General features: G+C 31.6%; 1 protein-coding gene across 1 annotated transcript; it reads right to left on the reverse strand.

Moving 5' to 3' along the window:
- Positions 1 to 7,096: 7,096 nt before the first annotated feature.
- Positions 7,097 to 10,821, reverse strand: LOC143078763 (uncharacterized). The gene is made up of 2 exons (XM_076253717.1): positions 10,680 to 10,821; positions 7,097 to 9,177 (listed from the first exon to the last, which is right to left on the reverse strand). Exon 2 carries the CDS (start codon positions 9,133 to 9,135, stop codon positions 7,990 to 7,992), a length of 1,146 nt encoding a protein of 381 aa, XP_076109832.1. The 5' UTR covers positions 9,136 to 9,177; positions 10,680 to 10,821; the 3' UTR covers positions 7,097 to 7,989.
- Positions 10,822 to 11,052: the final 231 nt, after the last annotated feature.

Genomic DNA, 11,052 nt, shown 5'->3' on the forward strand with positions numbered 1-11,052 from the left:
ACTTCTTAATTATTGGCAATATTAATTACGTGGAAAACAAAAGGACCTGGAGTGGTGTAATTTTTAATCTACACCTTTGTACTATAAGATAAGATATTTTTTATTTCCAATTATGGGCCCCAAAGGGCATAAACATTACAACATCAATAATTTTTTTATAATACAATACAAACAATGAGATAAAAAAAAAAAAAAAAGTTAAACGAGAACTATTTAAGTTCTTAAAGAATACGTAGATAAAGAATCTATAGTATGTTGGTTTTTTTTTAATACTAATGCATTTTATTACAAGTGTGGTTGATATAGATAACAAACAAGCAGCCCAAAAAGAAAAAAAAAGAAAAAGAAAAATAGATATCCACATATGTATAGTACACAAAAAGTTGGATCAATTAAATATATAATAATTAGCCAAAAAGAAAGTAGAAATTAAACATGTCCATGACTCATCCTGTGTCAGCAGCAAATAGGAAAGCATTATGGTTTCCTAAAGGCAGCTGACACCAGGGGACGATACCTTATGGGCCATAGGCATGTAAAATGTGTGTAAATGTCTCTTTCCTACCTGTATCAAAAGCAAACAAGGAAGCATCATAGGTAACTTGAATGCAGTTGATACCAGGGGACGATGCCTCAAGGATATAAGAGAACATTTGAATAAATAATATATCTTAACAATTATTTTTTTTTTTTAATCGGCTAGTATGTTTGTGATATTCAGATGAATATAATTTTCTATGTCCAATCAAATGTATATACACACATAGATTTCCTTTAACTAATCTTCACTAAGGAAGATGTTTGTATATAAAATTACATATTATTTTAAGTAACTCAACATTTTCTACACTAAATAACCAGATAATTTTGCTTTGACTGTTCATATGATTAAAATAAGAATTATATTGTGCAATACTAGCTAACATACAATTTCTATCATCCTCAAATTTGTTACAATCAAATAGAAAATGAGCCTCATCTTCGACAGTATTGGAAGAACATTTATTACATATTCTGTTAATTCGGGGAATACCCTGATATCTACCTAATTCTATTTGTAATCTATGAGAAGATACACGTAATTTAGTAAAACTTCTTCTAAGTTCAAAATTCTTGATCAATGTTAGATATTTTTCAAAACCAAAATTTGTTTTATATAAAAGGTAGGTTTTCAGTTTACTGTCTGAAAATTTATCTATTTGTTTTTTCCAACAGCTAATAAACAATATTGATAGCTTGGTTTGTATATATTTCTTAAATTTGTATAAGGATTCACAAAATGGAGCATTTATGGCATTTGTATAGTCAATACCAAGTATTTTAAAAACAACATTTATTGAACCATACCATGATGTTATATTCATGTGATGTAGTGTCTTTGATTCTGTATATGCCTCTTTTAATAGAGGAAAATTATTACCTAAATTCTCTAATCTATACCAGTACAATAACATTCCTTTTATAATATTAAAATATATTGGAAATCTTCCAAGTTCAGATAACACTGCAGCATTTGTTGTTTTCTTGTGTACCCCAAGTATAAATTTACAAAATTTTATGAAGTTTCTCACAGGGTAAACCTGAATATAATTTTTCAAAAGATATATCTTCCTTCTTACATTTAGAGGAAAGAGAATTAAACATCCCCCATATTTCGCTACCATATAATAAAATAGGTTTTACAGTGTGGTCAAAAACATGAATACTTGTTTTTACATCAGGATTAAGTGATAAAAGATCTTTCCTTAATTTGAAATGAGCTTTCATGGATTTTTTGTATAGTTCATTTTGAGCATAACTGAATGAACCAGATGAGCTTAAATATAAACCTAGGTATTTGTATTTTGAAACACATTCCAGATTTATATTCTGAAATGTGAATATCTGTTTTACATGTCTGCCTGCCTTGTTGAAAATCAGCACCTTTGTCTTATTAGTATTCACATTGAGACACCAATCTTTGCAAAATTTATCAAGCATTCCCAGCTTTTCTCGTAGTCCTTCAGCTGATGTAGATAATAAAACAATATCATCAGCATACATTAAACAATGTAGATCTTTGTCGTTGACATTAACTGGGTCTCTAGTATCTGACAAATATCTGGGCAAATCATTTATGAATATCTTGAATAAATTCGGACTGAGGTTGTCACCTTGTTTGACTCCAATATCTAATGGGAAAAAATCACTTACTTGATTTTGAATTTTGACACATGATTTGCTAATTTCATACATACTTTTAATAATGTTATAAAAATAAGACCCAGCCCCAATATCTAGTAGTTTAATCTTGATCCCTGTATGTATAACAGTATCAAAAGCCTTCTGAAAATCAACAAAACAGGCAAACAGTCTACCTTCTTTTGAATTACAGTATTTGTTAATAAGACAGTTTAAAATAAACATATGATCTGCAGTTCTGGCTTTCCTTGTGAATCCAATTTGACTATCATGTATAATATTATGTTCCTGAAGAAATTTGTCCAGTCTTAGACTTAATATTCTATTAAAAAGCTTTCCAATTGCACTTGTTATTGTTATTCCTCTATAATTGTTAGGGTCACTTGTATCGTTGCTTTTAAAAATTGGTGTAATATAACCTTCAGCCCAAGATGTTGGGTATATACCTGAAGACAGACAAGTATTAAACATCTGTTGAAAACTTTTTAAAAGGAAAGTCTGTCCATTCTTTATCATATTATTACTAATGTTATCCAAGCCTGATGATTTATTGCATTTTAAGTGTGAAATGGCTTTGGATATTTCAGACTCAGTGATAAAGGAGTCCAACTCGTTGAAACATTTTGAGTTTTCTAACTGTTTCAGTTTTTCACATAGCTCTGTATATCTACTTTGAAATTCACCTTTCAGTTGTGACAACTTTTGGAAATGTGATATCAAAGTTGATGGTTGTACTCCACATTTTTTTTTAGTTTCATTTTTTTCCTGTAGTTCATTAATTAAGTTCCAATACAGTTTTGGATTCTCTTCGTGCAAGGAGTCCAGCTGACTAATCAATGATTGTTTGTATTGTTTGTATTTATATTTCCTTAGTTTGGAGTATTCACGATTCAGTTTATAAAAGTGATTTTTGATAATTGGATCATATGGAAATCTTGAATAAATTTTTCCATAATTAAGCAAGTTAGTTCGAGCTTGTTGTAAACTTGCGTCAAACCACTTTTTGTTTTTTTGTTTGTTTGTGTGTTTTTTTAAAGGTCGTTTAAGTGATAGATTTGCTGCTGATAAAAAGATGTTTGAAAGTTTTGATGATGCGTCATCTACTGATGTCTGAGTAAATTGAATTGTGCTGTTGTTGAATTCTAGTATGTAGTTTTGTAGTGTATCTGAAGAAGGTGTTTCTTGAAATTTTATTGCTGAACAGTCAGTCCAGATATAATTAGGTGTCATATTTTTCAACTGGATTGGAATATCATTTTCTCCAGGAACACAATATTTTGCAGATAATTCCTATATTAGTTATATATAAAATTGAATTTTTTGATTCGTCGTTTTTACGTGATGACGGCTGACAAATTGGACCTCGTAATTAGTATTATAGATGGCTCTGATCTGGTTGTAGATTAACATCTAAGAAATAGTTAAATTCATGTTTATGATTTGTGTCACTATTGTTTCATTATTATAACAATTATAAAAATCATTATAACTAGATTTGTAATTGCTAGCAATAACGGATGGCACCCTTCCCCCATTGCCAGGTGAGCGGCAGCCATTTTGAAAATTCCAAAGTCAAAGACCGCATCTACAGATGTTTATTAACATTGTTGTAAAGTTTCTTTAATTTTGGAGCATTTTGAAATTTTTGAAATTTTTGGTATTTCCATGGTAACAGGTACCATTTCCAAAATTCCAAAGACAGGTGCCACATTGGTACATGTCATGTAACATATCCATAAAGTTTCATTGGGATTGATGCTATATTCTTCAGGAAATTGCAGCTTTAATGTGTTTTTCCATAGGGTCAATGTTAAACTTTCGCCCTGTTTCCATGACAATGGCGGCCATTTTGGAACCTCTTGATATTGCATGCACATCTAGGCATATCAGGTAACACTTCCACAAAGTTTCATCCACTTGGGTCTTATAATGAAGAATTTAGAATTTTGAAAATTTTTCACATTTTTGCAGTTTCCATGGAAACGGCAGCCATCTTGAACCATTCCATGGTGACTGCAACTCTTCACCTAAGGGTCCTCAATATAATAGAGTTCCATCAACTTGTGTCCTTTGGATTTTGAGAAATCTCCTGGACAAAATGTGTGGAAGAAAAATAATAAAAATAATAAGAAAAAAAAGAAACGTAGAATAACAATACGTCACCCCAACTCCGTTGAGGGTGCCATAATAAATTGCTTTGCTCTTCATGGGCCCTTTAATTGGAATAAAAATATCTTATCTTATCTTAACATAGTGAAGCTAGGTAAATGGCCACAGTACGTTATAATCTCACTGAAACAATTTTATAAACATGAGAAATATATCAAAGAACAGTTGTTCACTCAAACAAATTGTATGTGTTCAAGCACACATTAAAAGACAGATGTTTATATGTCTCTGTACACAGTATGTCAAGTTATTATACAGAGGTGGCAATTCAAACTAAAATGGCTCTTTGCATATAAACTTTTAAGTATTAAATATGCTTACATAAACCAAAAAAATATTTATAGCATGGACATAAATAAGAGAAATTCTCATCCATATGGCATTCATACGAAAAAAACCTGTTTCAAAAGTACTTTTAATTGGAAGCTGACATTCAGTAGTTGTTGTTGGTTCGTGGGTGTCATATTTGTTTTTCATAACCTTGTACAATTACAAATTAGAACATTAGTTTTCTGTTTTGAATTGTTTCACAATTTTTAATGTAGAAGCCTTTTATAACTTACTATATATATAATATGGCTTTTTTCTTATTTTTGTAGGCCATACATTGACAGTGACAGTACTAGCTGTATCAATCATTTCTAATATTCTGGTAATTTGAGCTCTGATGGATAGTTGCCTCATTGGTAATAGTACCACATCTCATATTTATTTAAGGAATGACTGTAATATTTTTTTCTGTCTATGAAGAAATAACATACAAAATTTGGTGCACACTGAATAACGCGCGTAGCGGGTTATTCAACAGTGTGCACCACATTTTTTATGTTATTTCGAATAGACAGAAAAAATATTACAGTCATTTCTTATAATTTAATTCTAAATTTCATTTTAAACCGTGGAAAACCATGAAAAAACGTTGATGACGTCACGGTCACATGACTAAATTATGTCTATGGGTTCATAACAAAATAACGTCAGCCAATCAGAAGACGTGTTACATCCAAAATTAAATTATTTATATATATATTTGTCTATTATTAATTATGAATTTCAGTCATGTTTAATCCACTTATAGGATTATCTCCCATTTGGGGTGATTTTCTTATACATTTAAAAAAACAAGTGTATGTTCAAAACACTATTATGATAATATATTCAATTTTGATATAAATACAATAACAAAATTTTAAAATAATATTTCAATTTCTAATAGCTGTGTCTTTGAACTCCCAGACTGGTGTTTAGTTGTCTCATTGGCAATCATACCACATCTCCTTATTTATTTATAATTGTCTACTATTAGTTTCGAGATTCTGTCATGTTTAATCCACTTTTAGGTTTGTCTCCCATTGGAGCGATTTTCTTATACAGATTGTACCACTATACAGATTGTACCACTGTGACAGTTTAAAACCAGATGCTCCGCAGGGCACAGCTTTATACGACCGCAGAGGTTGAACCCTGAACGGTTGGGGCAAGTATGGACACAACTTTCAAGCTGGATTCTGCTCTAAATTTGGACTGTGATTAAATAGTTGACACAGAATAGGTTTCTGACACAGAATGAATGTGGTCTAATGAACTTAAAATGTTTGTTTTGCCTTTAAGCAATTCACTATGCTGTTGAATATTAATCCTCTCAAAAAAATTGAAGAAATAGCAATAACTACTCATTTAAATACATCATAAAATATTAAAACGTAAAAAAAGTGCTTGTTATCACTGAATGGTAAAGATTGTTTTAATTTATCAGTTGGTAGTAAAAGTAAATATACATGTACATTGTATATCGTATAAAACAATGATTTAAATTGATTCAACTACTATTCTGGACAAAGAAAGATAACTCCAATCAATTGAAAATTTCTTGCTATTGCACAATATTGTGCAATTAGATATTTCTTGCTATTGCGCAATACTGTGCAATTGAAATTTTTTGCTATTGCACAATACTGTGCAATTGAAGATTTCTTGCTATTGCTCAATACTGTGTAATTGAAAAATTCTTGCTATTGCACAATACTGTGCAATTGAAGATTTCTTGCTATTGCTGAATACTGTGCAATTAAAAATTTCTTGCTATTGCACAATACTTAATATAATAATTTTGGATCCTGATTTGGACCAACTTGAAAACTGGGCCCATAATAAAAAATCTAAGTACATGTTTAGATTCAGCATATCAAAGAAGCCCAAGAATTCAATTTTTGTTAAAATCAAGCTAAGTTTAATTTTGGACCCTTTGGACCTTTATGTTGACCAATTTGAAAACTGGACCAAAAATTAAGAATCTACATACACAGTTAGAATCGGCATATCAAAGAACCCCAATTATTCATTTTTTGATGAAATCAAACAAAGTATAATTTTGGACCCTTTGGGCCCCTTATTCCTAAACTGTTGGGACCAAAACTCCCAAAATCAATCCCAACCTTCCTTTTATGGTCATAAACCTTGTGTTTAAATTTCATAGATTTCTATTTACTTATACTAAAGTTATGGTGCAAAAACCAAGAATAATGCTTATTTGGGCCCTTTTTTGACCCCTAATTCCTAAACTGTTGGAACCAAAACTCCCAAAATCAATCCCAACCTTCCTTTTGTGGTCATAAACCTTGTGTCAAAATTTTCATAAATTTCTATTTACTTAAACTAAAGTTATAGTGCGAAAACCAAGAAAATGCTAATTTGGGCCCTTTTTGGCCCCTAATTCATAAAATGTTGGGATCAAAACTCCCAAAACCAATCCCAACCTTCCTTGAACAATTATATAGAAAACTCACAGGCACCAACTTTTTTACTTGCTAACTATTTTAAACAGAAAATAATTTATAAGCCTAATCAATATAACAATCATTTGAGTTCTGGAAAACATAAATATTGCTTTATTTGTTGTGGTAATGGAAGCTGTCGTACCTTGTGTGTCACACCAAATGTCAACTGAGATCTCACAGCTATATAACAATCATTTGAGTTCTGGAAAACATAAATATTGCTTTATTTGTTGTGGTAATGGAAGCTGTTGTACCTTGTGTGTCACACCAATGTCAACTGAGATCTCACAGCTATATAACAATCATTTGAGTTCTGGAAAACATAAATATTGTTTTATTTGTTGTGGTAATGGAAGCTGTCGTACCTTGTGTGTCACACCAAATGTCAACTGAGATCTCACAGCTATATAACAATCATTTGAGTTCTGGAAAACATAAATATTGCTTTATTTGTTGTGGTAATGGAAGCTGTTGTACCTTGTGTGTCACACCAAATGTTAACTGAGATCTCACAGCTATATAACAATCATTTGAGTTCTGGAAAACATAAATATTGCTTTATTTGTTGTGGTAATGGAAGCTGTTGTACCTTGTGTGTCACACCAAATGTTAACTGAGATCTCACAGCTATATAACAATCATTTGAGTTCTGGAAAACATAAATATTGCTTTATTTGTTGTGGTAATGGAAGCTGTCGTACCTTGTGTGTCACTACAAATGTCAACTGAGATCTCACAGCTATATAACAATCATTTGAGTTCTGGAAAACATAAATATTGCTTTATTTGTTGTGGTAATGGAAGCTGTCGTACCTTGTGTGTCACTACAAATGTCAACTGAGATCTCACAGCTATATAACAATCATTTGAGTTCTGGAAAACATAAATATTGCTTTATTTGTTGTGGTAATGGAAGCTGTCGTACCTTGTGTGTCACACCAAATGTCAACTGAGATCTCACAGCTGTTCGACACTGTTGTTTCAGTGAAGGTGGAGATATTCGGATGGAATACATAACTGACCAAAACTGTTGTTGATTCTTAAGCTGGTTCACAATATCTACAAGTCTTGTGTTTTCACATTTGCATTGCCAAATATCTTTATTTATTGGGAAAACAAGACCAAGGCCACTCAAAGTTTTAAGAATTGACAAAAATTTGTTAAAGACCTTATTTACACATCTATCAACACTAATTTGTAATGTGGGTTCAATTTCAAATAAACGTAAAATTGGACTACAGTTAAGAAATTCTTGTAGCATTTTGTTTTTTGTGTAAGATGCAGTAGACAGTCCATACTCTGTAAAAATTTCCTTATAGATTGGTTCAACTTTTGAAGAAATTTCTTGAGAAGATACAATCTCCAAATCAAGCATCGCAGGAAAGAAAGCTTTCTGTCTGCTACCAGATTGGCATCTTTCAAAAGGATTAGCTCCCATTTGAAGAAGGTATTTTGTAATATATAAAAAGTCTTCATCAATACGACAACGGAAAGACAATGATAGATCTATTCCCTTCTGTTTGACAAGTAAATCTGCAATATCTTCTCTTTTCATTAGCAATGCTATCTGAAGTGGAGTGTTTCTTATATTGTCAAAAACATTCACCTCTGACCCCAATGTCAAAAGTTTTTCTACAATCTGGTAACTACCTGTAATTATGGCTTGCATAAGAGGTGTCCTCCCGATTTCAGTTTTTACTTTTATATTAGCTCCACTTTCCATTAACAATTCAACCTGTAGCAAACTTTTCTGTATACATGCAACATGCAAGGGAGATAATCCATTTGTTGTGCCAAGATTAATGTTGCAGCCTAGTTTTATTAACAATTTTGTCCTTGCAATGTTGTGATCAAATAAGCTGTGTATTAACAAGGATTTCCCTTCAGAATCAACAATATCCATATAACCACCATTCCTTTTATACTCGGTCAGTAGCTGACCACTTCCATTTCTCAACGAAGTAAATAGATCTTCCATACTGTTTCTTGAGTGGTAACGACTTGTCATTATCTTAACATTTTTTCTCACAAACGTCTTAACCCGGACGTGCTGGAAGTTAAAACAAAAAACCATTATTAAACATGTACAAGTATATCTTACAAACGTGAAAAATTTATACTCAAGATATAAAGATGGCTTGAATTTTGTTTCTTGTTTCTCATTTCTCATTTTTTATATAGATTAGACCGTTGATTTTCCTGTTTGAATTATTTTACATTAGTCATTATGGGGCCATGTTTAGATTGTGTCATTGGCAAGCATACTACATCTTCTTATCTATATTGATTTATAACAGAAGATTTGTAAACATCACTCAACTTAAAGTCATAAGAAACCTCAAATTAAAAAAAATAATGCATATGTTTTTTATAACTCAATGGATAGTTTTCATCATAAAATGTATGTACATATACTTTTTACTGAAGAAAAATCTTTAGTTCATTCGTAATTAGAAGAAGTTTACTTTATTTTTATTGCTTCCTGGAAGCTTCCTTCCAGGAAGCAATTCCCCGACATATTTTCAGTATGCAAAGTGACCTCAGCGTGACCCATCTTGTAAAAAGAGTGATTGCAATACACATGTATGTCCTTAAAATAAACTACTATCTGATTGTACATGTTAAGGGAGCTGCCATTTGATTTTTATGGGGGGGCTAGGATGAAATTTGAAAAAAATAGGCAGGACAGAAGTTTGGAGTAAAAAAAAAAGGCAGGATGAGACACTTTGCAAAAAAAAAAGGCAGGATGACAATTTAGGTAAAAAAAAGTCGGGATAAACTAATAAAAAAAAGGCAGGACCGAATAGAATGAAAAATAAAAAGGCAGGACAGAGATTACAACTAAAAAGAAATGCAGGACAAAATTTTTCATCCTAGCCCCCCCCCCCCCACCCCCTCCCCCCCCCCCCCCCATAAAAATCAAATGGTAGCTCCCTAAACACTTGCTCAACATCAATGTTTTTTTGTTGATTGTTGACAATCGTCAAACTTCGGCTTCAAAACACGAACTTTAATTACCTGCCATATTTTCACAACAACACTGGCTTATTGAAAAAAAAATTGACGATTTATAAATCGTAATTTAAGCAAAAAAAATGATAAAATCGTGCACAAAAGACTTAGTTTATGATGTTTGTATGCATAATTATTATTGGTTCATTAATTGGAAGAACATTATTTTTCAACGGTTAATTTTCGTTTATTATGACTTTAAAGTTACACATGAAACTAGTTCTGTAAGTAACAATCTTAACACAACAGTCAGCCAGTCCAAACTAATCCACAGCTTATCTGTTATTGGTGTTGGATAAACCATAGTAACCTGATCCACAGCTCATCTGTTATTGGATGTGGATAAACCATACAAACCTGATCCACAACACATCTGTTATTGGTGGTGGATAAACCATACCAGAGACATATATATATATATACACATGTGTATATATGTCTCTGGTCCCAGCTACTAAAAAACAAATTCTTGCTATAGAACATTACAGGTAGTAGACTTTGATAATATTAACGTCTGAAATGTGTTAGTAAAAGTATTACCTATATTCGTGTGTATTTTTGTAAAATAAGAGACAATGTATTATATATATATGGCCATATATGTCTCTTACAAAATAAGGTGACAAGCTTGGTGTTTTAAATTACGGATTCCGTTCTTCTCCCGCCGGATTCGACAATTAATATGGAAAATAAACTTCCGGTAACATTTTCTATTTTGTTTTTTTAGGTTTTTTTTTTGCAACAATTTGAACATACAAACGCATGGTAAAAAAGTAATTCTCTACATAACCTGTTCAAATGCTTTCTTCTGTTTCTTCTTACAAAAAGTGTACCTGTATCACAAAATTTGTTAAATTTGTTCACAAGAGTTTGTTACGGATTTACCTGCTAACCATCCGAATACGGGTCCGTT

The sequence above is a fragment of the Mytilus galloprovincialis genome, chromosome 6, assembly GCF_965363235.1.
Source record: "Mytilus galloprovincialis chromosome 6, xbMytGall1.hap1.1, whole genome shotgun sequence".
Classification (NCBI taxonomy): domain Eukaryota; kingdom Metazoa; phylum Mollusca; class Bivalvia; order Mytilida; family Mytilidae; genus Mytilus; species Mytilus galloprovincialis.

Excerpts from the sequence above, each read along its gene's own strand:
- LOC143078763 (XM_076253717.1), bottom strand. The coding sequence starts at position 9,135 with ATGACAAGTCGTTACCACTCAAGAAACAGTATGGAAGATCTATTTACT.